This window comes from Apostichopus japonicus, chromosome 14 (assembly GCF_037975245.1).
Source record: "Apostichopus japonicus isolate 1M-3 chromosome 14, ASM3797524v1, whole genome shotgun sequence".
In the NCBI taxonomy this organism is placed as follows: Eukaryota; Metazoa; Echinodermata; class Holothuroidea; order Aspidochirotida; family Stichopodidae; genus Apostichopus; species Apostichopus japonicus.
Window position 1 is genome coordinate 10,565,424 of NC_092574.1, and position 16,923 is coordinate 10,582,346.

At 38.6% G+C, this 16,923-nt stretch overlaps 1 protein-coding gene across 5 annotated transcripts in view; it reads left to right on the forward strand.

Moving 5' to 3' along the window:
* The window catches only part of LOC139979458 (uncharacterized), a 70,907-nt gene that overhangs the window by 47,328 nt on the left and 6,656 nt on the right, over positions 1-16,923 (forward strand). For all 5 annotated transcript variants that reach the window (XM_071990256.1, XM_071990259.1, XM_071990257.1 and 2 more), the window contains 6 exons: positions 270-396; positions 1,543-1,635; positions 4,249-4,461; positions 5,215-5,353; positions 10,252-10,420; positions 12,769-16,750. In XM_071990256.1, coding sequence (XP_071846357.1) covers positions 270-396; positions 1,543-1,635; positions 4,249-4,461; positions 5,215-5,353; positions 10,252-10,420; positions 12,769-16,750 — 4,723 coding nt within the window. The remainder of the gene's footprint in view (positions 1-269; positions 397-1,542; positions 1,636-4,248; positions 4,462-5,214; positions 5,354-10,251; positions 10,421-12,768; positions 16,751-16,923) is intronic.

Here is a 16,923-nt window from a genome sequence, read left to right on the forward strand (position 1 = left end):
TGTTTTGGGGGTTTTCCCAGCTTTTTCTTAATTTGTTTTTTATGTAAAGGAAACTTGTAGAAATGACAGTTATTTGTGTTTCGATTCAATGAAACATATCTATGAATTTGTGGTCTTTGTTTTGATTCCTCTTTTGTCAATACCACCATTTTCAATCATATATCTTTTTGGTTTTTGTAACTATTTATCCTGATCAATTATTTTTCAATTTCTTTATTTTTATGGTTTTTTGTATAACTCTTCCTTCCTCTTCTTCTTTTGTTTCTCAGAAAGCAAGATGGCTTGGAGTTGTTTCTACCTCGGAGTATTCTTGAAACACACAAGGGCAAGGAGCTCCGCAAACAGTTATGTTTTCACCTAAAACAAAACCAAAGCTTCACACCACCAGGACAAAAGGTAAATTTAAAACTATTGATGAGAGATTGTGAAGGTTTAATTTATCCACTTGTTGTTGTTTTAGATTTTTTTTTTTTTTTTTCCCCTTTCTTTTTTGACATCTTTGCTTCTAAAATTATCCCAGATTTACTCAAGTTACCAGCAGAATATTCCCTCTGAAACCCCACGAATAACATAACATGTTCTCGATTTTGGTGGAATAAACAGATTATGACTAACTATCCGGGTTTCATAGCATTAGCAACTTCTGCCCCCTGTGTCTTATAGGCAGAGAAGAGATTCCTGAGTACATTACTAGTGTAAGCATTGCAGGCCAATGACTAAGTACTCTTGTTTGTATCGACAAATAGCCAACTATCTCCGCAAGTAGTCATTTGTACACTTGTTACTGCAAAATGTTACAATGGCGCTCCCCCAGCCAAGGCCCAAAATCAATGGAGGGTGCCGTCATATCGGTCCTAACTATTTCCAACAAAATTAGCCAGCTGTTGGCATGAGTATTAGTACCATGAGTTGATCATTAGTAGTGTACAACATCGTAACTATTGAGAAATAGCTCAGAAATGAGTCATAACTAAAACTAGGCATGACAACTAAACAATTAATCTCTCTCCAAAGTTGAACTTTTCAAACTATTGTGATGTTGAAATAAAAAATGGTGTGTGAGCCCTTTCAATTTTGTTCATGAGCTTCCGTTTGCAACTCAAATTTTGCAAGTGTAAGGGAATCGCAAGATTGTTTAAAGTTTGTGTCACATCACACTCCTCGGGTGACCCCTGACCCTCATGTGACAACCGACTTCCCTACATTTCTGTTCAATCAAGCTACGCACATCTGGAATAGTTTGTAGATTACAGGGAAAATGCTACCAACTGTTTTATTACTATCCTGCATCGTTCTTATTTTTAGTTTGATCCTCTTCTTTAGTGTCCGTGTGACACCTGATCCTCATGTGACAGCTTACCCTCTACATGACACCCTACTTGCATAAGTTTCCCTTGCGCACTTTACCGAGCACAAGTATTATCAAGCTGTACACGAACAAACTTATGTATATATTGTAGAATACAGCAGAAAGCTTCAGACTGCTTTATTACTGCCCTGCCCCACATTCTCATGTTTTTATCATTCTCTGTTTTTCTTTAGTGTCTATCCGAGGTACAAGCCAAGCTGCATTATTTAAAAATTATCGCAGAATTGAAGTTGTTTTCCTGCAGAAACTACTGTGTTACCTGTGGGGTAAGTCGACATGAATCCATGTAACAGAAATAAAGCTCATCACGTCATTTGCTAATATCATCTGATCTTATCTTAGTTCCTGACCTGTTGAGAGCCCTTCAAACATTTTTAGATTTCCAAAGTGACAGAAAAGGGAAGACAAACCATTCTTATTTCTTTCTTTTCATTCAAAATTCTAAGATGGTATAAATCCCTTCATGCTGTTTGCACCACCATCTGTAAATCACAGATTAATCCTATGTCTAGGTATCATCTTAAAGCCTTCATGCTGTGTAGAAATTTGACTTTTGTTTACTTTCGTTTCTGCTACTTTCAAATACTTATCAGGGAAGCAGGTGATTAAATTTGCACAAGTTGCACATAAGCATGCATAAGAACTGTCCCCCCCCCTTTATTTTATTTTTGTGGGGTGGGGGGGTTTGGTCTTTGAGATTATTTTTATTTGGCTTGTAACAAGATTAGACAGAAACTGGATCTGATTGCTGTATTCTCCACATGTTGCCTTTTCTAAAACCTAATTAATTATGCAGTTGGAGAATAAAAAAACTTCCTTCTTTGCATGTTAGATAGATAGATATCTGCTTTATTATCCACTTGTTGACGACGGAAAATTGTTTTCCGTCGACAGGGAACAAAACAAAGGAAAACAATAAACAAACATAACTGTATAGAACTACAAAAGTAAACTAAAAGTAAAGCCAGGGCTGTAGTAACAGTAGACAGATGATGCTCTGTGGCCAGAAACGCTTGGGCAAGCGAGCGAGTTGAACAGGTGCATTGCCTCAGGCAAGAATGAATTACCCACTCGTTCTAGTATCGGGGGGGGGGGGGGGGGAACCTGTAACCTTATACCAGATCTGTGAAAACAGGTAGACTTTGAAAGGAGGTGTGTATCAGCTTTTATTAGGCCGGTATTCCTGGTGCAAGCATTTAGTGAGAAGGAGCATTTTAAGCTGTTGTTCAGTTTGATCACAAGTTGCGTTAATACTGCAAATTGTCAAAGGTCACTGCGAAAGGAAAACGATTGGCCGTTGTGTATCGATTTATGATGTCTGCACCCAGGGGGGGGTGGGGGGCACATGTGAACTCCCAGATGCACACCCCTGCCCTATTAATAACTGATATAGCACTGTGCATTGATGTTCCAATTGGTCATTTTTTTTCCCGACTGTTTTGATGAAATTTCCATGTCACTTTAAATGAACATTCTCTTAGTAACCCCCTCCCCTCATTTTTCAATGGTTTCTGTTGATTTAAAAGCCAAGAGAGACCAATTTCATACCTAACAATAGGGAAAACGAACTTTGTACGGATTTGATGTAGTCTAGGTGAGAAGCTACGAAAACACTGCATTTAAATTGATTTGGATGGTGGGAGTCCTCTTCACAACTAACATAATTTGTTATGTTGTTTATAAGTGTGCAGGGGACCCAGAACTTCTTCACACTTTAGTATGGACCAGTTTATTAAAATCAGTGATGCAAAGTTGGCTTTTTATGTCACTAAGTACAATAAACAATTGACTGTACATAAATATGTTAGACATGTATGCTGAAACCTTCATCCATGCGGTTGTTTTGTAATTGTGATAGTTGACAACTCATATGAAAGTTAGCCATTAAAAGATGCTATTAAATTTTTACCAACATTGATTAGCCAAGATCTTCTCCTTCCAGATATATCAGATAAGTCTAAGTCATTTAGAGTCCATTATCATTCAATGGAATATATTTAAATAGTTATATATATGTTATATAATAAAAAAAACCTGGAACTGAAATAGATTTTAACAAAACACAGAGGATTCAATGTGACATTCCTTCATGTGTGCACAGATGTTCAATTATTTTCTGGATAACAATATGTGGAGAAAACTTAGATGTTATTCTGTTCTGTAAAATATTCTCTCCACTTTCATCAACAAAATCTCCATTTGGGGTTGGGTTGGGGGGGGGGGGCAAGGTTGCTTCAGTTTGCTATTACAGCAAGCGTTTTGTGTAAAATTGTTTTGTATAATAATATTATATAGTAATGCCAAAAATAAAAAGAGGGGGGTGGGTAATTAAGTGAAATCATACAATGAGATATATGCACATCAGTCAAAAGAAAGAGTCTTGTACAGGATAAGCAGGGAACAATTTAGAGTTGAAATGTTAGCTCAGCCGATTTTGTCTCTAAAAGAGGACTATGATTCCTGTTAAGAAAAACTTTGCACTTGTATAACAACCGTGTTGAGTATATCGAACACATCGTTAAAGGAGAGTAGCAAGATTGTAATAATCCTAGTTCTATCATAGACCAGCTAAAGCCATTGCTGAAACTGTGTTAGTTTGAAGATGGACTTCTAAAGACTCAAGAAGTTATAAGGCTTCCTAGCTTTCTTAGTGCAAAATAATAACGTTATTCTCTATTTTTTTTCTTTATGATTTGATTCATTTTACCATCCGTGTATTTTCAGTTCCTATATTTTTATGCCCTTTTCATTTTAATTTGATTTTGTCACCGTTTGATTTGCTACAAATGCTGCCAACTTTCTGTTAGAGCTATCCAGATGTTAAACCTGGGAATTTGATGTTTTACTCTTTGTTTTCTTGTCTCCACTCGTAAACTTAGGTTTCCGACGAAACTGACACAAAAACTGAATGCGAGATAATTGTCAACCCTAGGATAGGAATTTGTAAAGTGGAGGATAAGGAGAATGAGGTCTACAACCAAATATCGGACTTCAAAGGTATAGAGGCTTTGGTGCTGTCTCGTCAACCAATGGTCAAGGAAGACACAGTGAATGCCGTCTGCCAGGTGGAATTAATCAAAGTGGACGGACAGGTCAGTCATAAAGCACGGCTAACAGGCCACATGGGCCAAATAGGACTAGCAGTATAGCCTGCAATACTTGTCCTGCCCCTCCTCTGATTTGTTGGGGTGGGAGGTAAGGGGGGGGAAGAGGTAATTAAAATGAAGGAAACTAAATAAGTGGATAAGGATGACGCTAAAGGTTTTGCTTCTCCCAAACATCTCAGACCGAAATGTAATTTGATAGCGAATTGATTGATTCCATCGAAACAGAACAGTATTAATATCAAATTGGACAACTTGTACAAGCACCGAATCAAAGACTACAATGAAGACTTGTCACTTTGTTTGGCAGTCTTGTGAACACACCTTCAAATATACTTTCAGTGTTGAGTATGGTGCACCTTCATTGCCCCCTCAATCCCCCCCCCCTTCCTCCACACCAAAGTACAATACTTCTGAAATATGGAACATAGGTCATGTTTTTCCTTTTCTTTTCCCCTTTGTTTCCATGAAAAGGAAGGACCCAGGTGCACACCTGTTAATGTTTATTTTATTCCTGTAATAATGAAATGAAGCAAACTTTCTAATCTGCAAACATTATCCTTTTTCCAGCTGAGAGCTCACGTTACGTTGGGAAATAATTGAATTTTGGATGAACCTATATCTAGAGAACAAATGAGAAAAAAAAGTGAATGATGAAATTTTCTTAATTTTCAAAGGTGACAGATGGTTAAGAGCCTTGGATAACAGAATCCCTGCTTTTTTTCTTTTCTTTTTTATCAGAAATTTCACTTGGTTACCACAGAGGCAGACGGCACAGACTTTTCTTACTTTGTGAGCGGTCTGTACAAGATTTACGTTAATGACGAGAAGAAGGTGTTGAGCATCGATAACAGCAGATTTATTCAGGATCCCAGTTCTGGTAAACAGACAGAAACATTTACATTTTTAACCCTCCCCTCCCCCTCCCCCTCCACCCCCCCCCCCAATTACTGAAGAAATAGTTGTATATTCTCAGGTGACTAATAGCAAACTATTTGTTTTGGACAATAAAAGCAAAGAAAGATGGGACATTATTATAGCGACAAGGTTTTCGCCGATTAAGAATAAAATATGAAAAACTGTGCTTTTTTGTCCACATATGTGATGGGAGGATACCAAGTAACAAATGCCTCAGAGGGTGTCCGACATTTATCAATTGCAATGTTTTTTATTTTTATGTTACAACTGCAGAAAGATTTGCAATCAACTTCAGAACGCTGCTTCGTGCATGAGTTTTGCTGATAACTTATCGGAACTCTCTTAAAATGTCTCAGAATGAAATTAATAATGTACCATTATTTGGGGTTTTGTAAATTACTCATGCAACAAAATACTTTTTATAGTTTCTGTGTGAAGTATGTTTTGATGCCAAGAGTTAGTCACACTGTATTACACAACCAGCACTTTTGTAGTTATGGTATTCTTTCTTCTTTTCTTTCTATCAAAGAGACAATTGTTTCATCAAAGTAGCTTAAACTATTTACAGCATGTTTTTTTTATTCTTTAGGTTTTCATTTATTATTATTAATTTTTTTTAAGTACTCTAGTGGGCTTTTAAAGTTGCTTTTATCCATCACCCAAGTTTCACATCATCTACCTACCATAGTAAACTAGTAACCTGACGATTGCATCCACATCAAGTGATTTTTGTACACATAGTATTTCCTGTAATGAAAAGTACATAAGGCTAGCATACTGTTAAGTTTACATAAGTGCCTTCTGGAGCAGAGCCCAGTTTAAATCCCCTTAACAATTATATCCTCCTTTCAAAAGCCAATTTTAAGAGCTCTACTACCTGATAATATCTCAGTGCCTATCAAAATGTGGTTATATCCCAGCCAAGTTTCTCATATTCTGTCACTCCTCTTCCTTTTTCTTTTTCCTCGTTTGCTTTCTCACACTTTTGGATATAAGTATTGAAACATAATTCTAAAGTTAAGATTCTAACAATAGAATATATTGTCTAACCTAATTTGCATATAACATTCTGAGGTGAATTAGTAATTTTCCATTCATAATTCTAAGGGTAATTATTAGCAAAAGTACATACATTACACTTTTACAGATCATTGTACAGTAGTCTTTAGTTTTGTGGATTTGAATCAGTTTCAGTTTATTTCTTGTGTAATCCTCATAGCAGAGTTAGAGACTCATTCACATAAATTTACAATGTATATACAAGAATGAAACGGGGAAGGAGAAAGGTAAATGAAAGCAAGCAAAATGAAAGTATTCATGAATTAAAGGCATTGAAGACTCGCCCCAAACTGTGTGCGGCCATCTGAAAAAGTTAACTTTCCGTTGCTTGCAAGTGACGTTTTGTTCGTGTTGCTACACAATGTAGACAGTACAGTAATGAAACCTGATACCTTGTTATCTTTAGCTGGACCTGAGATGTCCATCGCTGTATTGTTTGTACAGTGCTTTGGGTATTGACCGCAGCTGTATGTACTGACTGTACACTAGTGTCTAATAACCGATGGTAGCAAGCTGTGTGTGTGTATTTTCTGGGATCGATGGTGGTGTCTAACACTTCTGTTACACCTCATTCGAAACTAGGTCAGATTACCGGCATTAGAAGTTTCTTTTTGCGCGAGTCTTCAACACCCTTTAAGTGAAGTGAATGTGAAGAAAAGATGTGGAAAAAGGCCTCATGAGCACTACCACTGGCACAGATACAGAGTTCAACTGAATGATTATGTCCTTTAATTTTAGAGCAGATTACAATGGACCCCATTTTAGATGTTTCCGATAGGTAGAGTTATACTTGTTTCCGGTCTACAGTAGTTCTGACGAGAATTGTATGAAAGTTGCACAATTCGGGTATCGTTCAAAGTCGGCTATTTAATACTCTTGGAATATTTCACTTTAATTATTTAGTGGAATTCGATTTCCCCATGTTGCCCAACACATATATTCCATTTAGTAATGTCAGCTACATAGTTGTTGTACTGCTCTGCCAAGTTCAGCGGTGATATGTCACTTTGAAGATGTCAAAAGCAATTCTAGACACAGAAATAATTCTTTAAACTTATATCCTCTCCTCCTCATTCCTTTCCTTCCAAACCCCTCCTCTCCTCTTCTCTCCAGTCTTTCCCTTCACAACCTTCTTGTTTCTCCCCTCTTTCACCATCATCTTACCCACAATATTTGACATTTCAGAATGTAGTTTGTAGGTCAACATTAAACATTCTATTACTAAATGAAGTGAACATATGCATTATTCAGTGCCACGTCCAATACCCCCCAAAAAACGTTACTTAAGTTAAAATGATTTATTCATCTCATCACCGGGATGACTTATTAAAGTATTGTTACAGCTGCTGCAGTGTTTTCACTACTTAAATTCAAGTCAAATCAGGGATTAGGGTTACTTCCTTTAACTAGTCATTTTCAATTGACATTACCATTAAGAATTAAAACTGTGTCAAATCCGAAATCTTCCCACTCAAAGTCGGAGGAAATAAGGACACTTTTTAAGGTTGAAAAAACGTGAAAAACTATATGGAAGAGCGTGAGTCTTCTTTAGGTGTGATGTAAAATTAATTAGGCATTTCTAGGGGTGTTAAAATTTCAGGCTGTTATTTGACTGGAATCCATCCAAGTTTCACAGTTCATAGTGATATGTTCTTATCCTATTTTGTTTGTCTGTGTTATATTGTTTTGTCTTTTATTTTGTTTTTCATTACTAATGGCATATGTAAGTAGACACTAATTGCTACCCAACCGCTTGGGATTGTTTACAGCAGATATTTTTAGCTTAACATTTCTCTTTAAAGAAACAAACTGTAGCCTTTCAAAGACTTGTAGGGCAAAGGTGAACAAGAAGCATGAAGCCACAGAAGTATGTAATCAGTACATGTCTTTGAAACTAACATGAAAGGTAACCGTATTGTCATGTTTGAATTGAAGTGATGGATTACAACCAGGAAACAGACGAGTTACTTTTATCGTGAACAAACAGGTCTGTTTCATAGGATATAGGAACAGAGATGTGTGTCAAACCAGTTTGTTAGATACAATCTTGAAACAGACAGACAGTTCAGTGCAAGATAAGAAACAGATGGGTCTGTTAGTTGTGACCAAGAAACAGATAGGTCTATTCCATAGGAGATAGAAAACAGACAGGTCTTTTATTAATTTTAATGTTAACAGAAGAAAGCTATTGACAATTCATAATCATGGACGTTAAATATGAAACTAAGAGACTGACTTCGGTCAGCTTGCGGCCTTGGTAAGCCAATGAGGCTTCTTCGCGAGTTCCTGCTTGCAGGAGGATCTAAAATACATACATACTTACAAAAATATGTTAAAGATGGACTGAAGACAGACAAGTCTCTTGAGTATAGTTTAGAACAGTCTGATGTAGATGCAGACAGCTGTTTGTCTTCCTTATGAACTAGAAATAAGTAGTCTGATATAGACTATATCAGATATAACTATCAGATATAACTAGTCTGATATAGTCTGATAACTAGTCTGATTCAGTGTGAATTAGAAGCAGTAGACAGGTCTGTTCAGTACAAGATAAGAACAGACGGGTCTGTTTATCATGAAGAAGAAACAGACTGGTCTGTTCCATAGTGTTAACAGAGATGTGTGTTTAGGTTGAACTCAATACAGAAAAGTTTGTTGAGTTCAGCTTAGAAACAGACCTGTCAAGTATATAAAATAAGAAACAGACCTCTTCACTGTGAGAAGAGGCAAACATTCTTCATATCTGTTATGTATAAACTAGAAATACTAAAAGTCTGGGAATATCTTAATATCAGATATTACATCTCCAAATTGTATGCAAACAGCATTGTGCTAGATGCAAGTGCAAAGATGCATAGCAGATTTAGTACAAAGGAACCATAGAATTTATTGGAGTATTATAAATTCAAAGTCCTCGAAACTACTACGCAAAATTTGGGCGCTAAATTATTCCCTGAAAGTGTAGATAGGGTGAGGTGGGGGGCAGGATTGGTATCAATGAATATCAATTCTTTACTGGTAGGAAGTGAAGAAAAGGGCACTAATGTTATTCCTGAATTTTGAAAGTGGCACTGAGCAATGCAAAGATCTACCAGGGTTTTGTGGGGCCCTATGCTAAGTGTTATTCTCCATGTACAGTTTTGGTTCACTTATGTATTATATTACCCTCACATTAGGTTCAGTGGCTATTTCAGCCTACAGAACTTATAAAAATAATCCACATATCAATAATGTAGTTGTAGGCATGATAAACTTGTGTGAGTCACATCTGTAATCATGAAACAACTATTAATTTTGATTAGGTACCGTGAAGTTAAAGTGTTAAGCAAAATAAATGCATGCCCCCCCCCAAAAAAAAAAAAATTTATAATAATTGTTTTATTATTTTTTTTTCTGTTTGTGAGGTTATTATTAAGAGTGAACACACAGTAATTAGAGTAGATACATGTAAGTAATGTCTCTGGCAAACTTCTAGCACATATACAACCGCATTGATATTAGTACAAGTAGAAGTCCCTGTTGCATGAGTACAAGTGTGAGTATAAGCCTCAAGTAGCAGTACTATTATATTGTGCACTAGCATCTAGAACTAGATTTTCCAAACGGTACGGTACTTGAGCAGGCAACAAGTTTGGTCTCCGGTATAAGTAGACATCCCAAATGTAGAGTAACCGCATCTTCATATCTCTCTACAAACAAATGAAAATATCAAAGATGAATATCTCTCAAGCCCAAAGAATCAATTTAAGTCCTTTCTGACATTTATTTTCCTAAGTTCTAGCTTTCTCTTGCCCTGTGCAGGTACCCCAGTGTATTTGGGAGAACATCGTGTGTTACCAGCTGGCTGGAACTACCCAGATGTCGACGACTACCCGATCTACGAGACAGAAGAAGACACGGATCTGGAGTACCTGATTGACCTAACAGAAGGTCCTCCGACATACGACAGCGTCCTCAACAGAAATTCAGAGTAAGCTTGTAATACATTCTTGGGTGTAGTCAGATTTTCAGAGTGACTTTTCACAATTTATCTGGTGGTCCAAGGTAGAGAAATGTCATGTCATACAAGAAGAGTTACCCTGAAGGGTGATAGAGCAAGGCACAGGTAGGTCCTCTGCTGTTCAATGTGATATCACAAAATATTGTGATATATATATATATATATATATATATATATATATATATATATATATATATATATATATATATATATATATATATCCCACTGCATTGACATTGTGTGTGTTCACTCCTGTAGAAAGGCTAAGGACTCCATAGAAAACATGTCCTCTTTACTTCATGTAGGCCACAGATCATGCAATAATGTGTATTGTGAAGGTGTTATCTCAGGTTATAACAGGTCTCATTGCTGTCCTCTCATTAATGATTTTCCATCTTTAAAGGGTTCTATGACATATTACATTCTGAGCCCCACTTCCTTCTCTCATTTTTTCTCCTCTTTGAAAACGTGATTTGAGCATTATTTGAATAATTCGCCCTTAGCACTAACCCATATGTGTGGATTGTAATCAAACTAACAGAGTTCCAAAGACTTAAAGCACTCCTTACCTTCAGTCAGACAATGTGTTGTCAATTTTAATTAAAAGTGTAATATGATGCTCAGTACAGAGGTTGTCTGTTTTCCCAGTGTGAATAAGTTATCCCTCGCTGAACAACCCTATATTGATAATTTTAAAAATGCTCTTTCCTTTCCTTGAGAGAAATAGAAATTCATTAGGGGCAATCTCCGTCAGCATATTTCCACTTGAAGTCTTTGAATATCTGACTGCATTTTATAATGAAAAGTGACCTGCTTTAGTTTTAAACTCGTGAAGAGACTATCGTTATAGTTAGTCGTTATGTGAGCGTGCTAAAGAACAAAGACATATCTCATTTATTAAAAAAATAATGAGAGTGGGGGTGTACAGAAGGATTCAATAAATGAAAGTAAAAATATTTGAATAAGTGTCGAGAAGGCACTGTTAACTTGAAAGTCGAGACTTTGAGCTGATAACACCTCCAGAGCAAGGATATCTGTTTTTTTTCCCTTATCTTTTATATGAATATTTATATCTTTTATATGAATATTTGATGAAGAAAGAGACAATAGATGAAAAAGAGAATCAAGTAATAAACAGTGGTGTTCCTTTACTGAACAGAAATTTGTCAAAGTCTCTTGGTAATCTTGGTAATCTGACTTCTATTATCCTTCCTTGGAGTAACATTGTAATCTGTGAAAAGAGTAGATATCACATGCATAAAATAAAAATGTAGATTACAAGAATTAAGTCAATACTATAATAAACCTACTGAGCTTTGTTTGCAAGATAGTCATAAATATTTAGTTACTCAAAACGGGCAAAATATGGCAATCTTTTTTGGTTTATAATTGCCCCAGTTCAATATTAAGATTTGATTTTCTCTGACCTCAAGAGACAGATAGTATGTTGGTTTTTAAATTGCTACTAGTTGCATCCTTTACAATTTAAGGTTAAGGATCATTTCAGTCTGCTTGGGAAACTAATGCTGAGGTAAATTTTCAAAACAGACTTGTATTGTCATCAGATTTCTGTCTTTTCTTCGAGTTTAGTTTAGTTTAGTTACTGAAAATGTAACAATTATCTTACAAAAGTTGTATCGAACAGAGAAAGATACATGCTACACAGCTATACATATTTTGATCAATATTTTTTCAGTAACTTTACCATATCTTTCGTGATTAGTTGACAAAAAACAAGACTGTTAACAATGTTGAAACTAGACTTGACAAGCTTAACCATATGTTTGTGGTCACACAATGAATCGTTAAGAAGTGAATGAATAAATACATACGTGTTTTGTTTTAATTCAACTAAAGGGTATAGCCACTAATGACCTGAGTGTATGGGGAGCTCTGTACAGACATTTTCATCTTTTTTTACTTTTAACATTTTTTTTCTTTCCTTTCACTTAAATTGAGTCAAAGAGTTAGCATTTTTACAGTTTCTGTTTTTTTCTAAGAAACATTATTACTCAGGACACATAGGACTTCATACTAGGTCACAGGGCATCCGCTTTAATACTGGTCAAGTAGAGAGGGGAAGATATGGAGTACAGATGTATATTCTGTACTCCAGAATTGATAAGGACTCTGTGGAATGTCATCAGAAATGTTGAAAGTTCGAAAACAGTTTTTTTTTTGATAACTACTCTTTTTGTTTCAAAGTGTGTAGTCACATCATTTTGGCAGAAATTGATCAGACATGTACGACATGTTTGGTCACATTTTGTTCAGAGTTTTAACTCTCATATGGTTGATTTACTTTTTACTTTTCGCAGCGAGTTATCTCTACCGAGGACTGATGGCTCCGACAGTGATGAAGTAGCCCTGTCTTTTGATTCAGATGACGCTAGTGAAGAACCAAAGAACACAGACAACGGTGCTGCAGCAGTCTTGACCGACACCGAGCCGATTGCTCAGGAAGAGAGGGACGAGGAGGATACTGGCAGTGTCGTATCTCTTACAGACATGAGCTTCGACATCCGAGAACCCACGGAGGATAGCGTAAAGCAAGACGAGGACGACGGCATTGCACAGTTGCTCTTCATATTGCAGGACGATTTCAAAGAGGGAAACAACGTCCAGGATGTGCTAGACGGCACTGCAAAGTTGAGAAAGTCCAGATCCGTCGGAGATTTGATAGACAGGAGACCATCTGTGGATAGTTTCAGTAGTGAAAGTTCATCAGTCAGGAGTTTATGTCTTTCAGAATTGGATCATAGCTTCAGAAATCACGACATTTTCTGGCACAACGACGATGCCTTTGCAAGGAGTAGAAGGTCAAGTAGTGCAACATGCCACAATCTAAGTGAGAGCAGTAGTATTCATTCCCCAATCGACAATCCTGTCCTCGTATCCCCCTCGCATAATGAAGAAGACGAAGAAGACGATGAAATTCCTGTTTCAATGATAGATATCCCTTCCCCAGATCCAGTGTCCTCTCCAGAAGTATTTATAGAATTTGACATTCCACCTAGAACCCCTGACCTTTCAGAAGAAGCAGATTCTGCAATAGCAAAGCCAGAGATAGATGATGATAACTTGAAAGATGGAGGAGACCTGAAGGAGGGTGAGGAAACTCTGGAAAGCATTGCGGCATCATTTAAAGCAGAAGATCATCCAATCCCGGAGGAGCAAATTTGTGCAATTTCAAACAAAGCTGATATAATAGAGAACGAAAGCAAGAAAACTGAATCAACGGCAGATAAAGAGTCGCCGAATGTCGCCGACGTAGAAGAGTCCCTTGATGCATTAGCGGAGTCATTTAGAGTGGATCAGATTAAAAAGGTTGGGGCCCACAAAGACCCTGTGGTGAAAACGGATGAAGGGAGAACAAAGACTAGTCTAAAGGGACTCGTTCAAGCTCTGATAGCAGTCTCACATGTGGTTGATCATCGGCAGTTCTCAAACTCTAAAGAAGAGGACGATGCCTTTAGGACATCAGATGAAAATGGGAATCACAAGTCCATGTTAACAGAAAATAAAGTGGTTTCTTCTGCCACTAATGATGAGGTGGATGAAAAAGACAATGTTCTTTCACTTCCAGAATTAGAACTGCTGGACAAAACTGAAGTTAACATAGAAGATAACATAGCGGATAAAGAGGGTAATCCCTCAAAATGCAAAGATACTTCCCAAGATGAACTAACTCTGGTGAGCACATACAAAAGTGAGGACATGGTCTTGGTAAAAGATTTAATGATTTCCTCTGATGAGACTTCTGTGGAAACTGAAGGTGACGGTAGAAAGGTCCTCGGCAGAAGCAAAGCAGGACAGGATGAAGAGGGTGTCAGAGTTGAAACTTTTACAAGTGCAAGAGATGTGGATGAGTTCCCGCAAAATAATGATGAGAAAGAACCATCTGAGAGTTGTGAAAGAGAAAATAGTGATTTGGTGAAACTAGTTTCACTGAAAGAAAAGGCAAACAATGAAGTGTCTTTTACACAAATGAAATCACCATGTGACATCCCCTTACCAGAGGAAGAGATCTCTCATCCAGAGATAGATGGAGGAAAACATGCGGGCATTGCTTCTCCAGAGGAAGAAAAGAATGAAAGGACAAGTCCATCCAGGTTTCAACCTCAGCTGCTGGATGAAGCCCACGGAATTCAGCTGGCTGCTCTTTTGGCTCTGGATGCCAGTATGGAGGATAAAGAGGCAGTGAATCCCAGGGTGCCACTCTTAAGAGATGAAGAAGGATCGGACTCTGGTAACGAGACCATTGCCTCAGAGTGTGCAGATGGCCCGTCCAGCGAACAACCAAACAGTCTGATCGGTGTGGATGCACCCATGGGCGCAGAAGCAGCAGATGCATCCGTAGCAGTTGGAGATGTTTGCAATACGTTTTATGACCTGGCAGTTGAAGGAGATGTGGATGCTGGGTCTCATGGTCTTGGTGTTGCCATTGATCACGATACACTTGCTAGCATGCAAATCCTCCTTTCCGTCAGTGCAGGGACAGAAGACGTTGAAACCCTCAGCGAGCATAGAGAAGGCACACCTTCAGACCTCTCTAAAGAGCTGGAACAGACCTCAAATGAAGACCAAAATGCAGGTCAAGTTACAAGAGATGAAAGTCCGAAAGGATTGGAACAGATTGATTTCCTAATTGCTTCTCTGACAGTTCAGCCTCCTCCTGGGTTTGACGACACTCTGGACGAGGACACGCTCGTCATCACGCCTCCGCCATGCTTTGACGATGGATCACATGGCTGTGAAGTACAAGATTTACCAGATAAACATCATCCACTTGATGCCACTGGAGATGTCAAAGCCCCATCCTCTAAGAGCTCGTTGGCTAGCAAACGAGATTCTAGAGACACAGACGCTGTTCCCGGCCATGAACTTGAGAGTAACGAAACCCCTGCAGAAGCTCCACCCATCCAACCACCAAGGAGGAAGCGTATGCTTATGTTCATTCCTCCACCAGAGGTGGCTCCAAAGAACAAAATAATTCACAATAATGGACTGCAAGAAGATGGAGAGAAGTCTACTCCTACCCCACCTCCGAGAAGGAGGTTTTCGAGGAAATCCTCCAGTAGCAGTCCAGGACATCCAAATCGGGGTAACAAAGATGGCTCTTCTGTCGGCGAGACTGGAAGGGTAAAGAAACCCTTGCAGCGCAGTGCTACCTTTACTCTGGGAGAAGATGACTCTACGGGAGATCAGAGACTTAACAGTGGAAACGGAAATGTTCCTTCTGGTAAACTGTTGCAGGATTCTCCATCTTCATCACCTAGGAATCGTCATAACCTCATCGGCGACTCGATCTCTAAAGTCTTCTCACCGGTAAGGTCATGGAGTTCCTTCAAGGAATCCATAATATTGAGGGCCACCAAATCACGTCCCAGAACGAGCCTGAAGTCTCTCTGGCCCAAGACTTCCTCGGGGGAAGCCGACGACGAGGAGGTGCAAAAGTGTCAGTCCATGGAGGACATCTTAGGAGGCTTGGACGAGGAAGTAGTGGACGATGACTTTGCAGCTCCGATGATCAGAGAGAAGTTGAATTCCACCTTGCGCCGTAGCGAATCCGTCGGGGGGAGTCTACAGAAGAAGATCACGGATGAAATGATACCGGATGTGAAGACTTGCGAGACTGTGGTTTTGCAGCAGGAATTCTGGCGTAAAGCTGGGATAAGCACCCCACCACCAAGGAGGCCTGCACCTCCAGTCCCTGGCCATCCTGCTTTGTCAAAAAAACATGGCAGCTTACAGGAAGTCAATATTGTTACAAGTCAGGTCAACGTTACAAGGTCGGTTGAATCAGACTTTGATGAAGCAGGAGGAGACTCTGAGACGTGGTCGCCCACCCCGCCTCCTCTCCCGCTGTCCAAACCTCCAGAGAGTGCAAGTTTGCTGGAGGCTAAATCATCATCACTTCCGGTTGGGAATAAAAGAACCATTGCAGAAGATGTCATAAATCATGTGAAATGTAAAGAGTACGGCACTTTAGAATCGGTACCAGACGTTTACATGGACATTCAGATGCTCTGTCATGTTTTGGAAACGACCACTAACAACAAGCGCGACATTGCTGTGACGACGGAAGGTTTCAACCAGTTCAAGGATCACCTCATGTTAGAGATACGAGAATTCACCAACAACAGCAAGATGCTCGTGACAAGTCTAAACCACCCTGTCGAGAGTCTGATGTCGTCGATGAACGAATGCATGCATACCTTAGCGAGGTTGGTGATGAGTGGACAGCGGATAGTCTGCAGCCTGCACTCAGAGTTGATTGCCAGCCGTTTGACACATAAGGTAGGAGAAGAAACTCCTTGTTACAGTTTTTGAGGTCATTCATTGCCTCTGACCCTAAAATAGCTGCAGTTTGCATTTCAAATTGCCATAACCTCTTGGCACCTGGGGGCGCCTACCATTGAAATTATAATAACGTAACTTGAAAAAATGGTACGCTATTCTCAGTCCAGCAA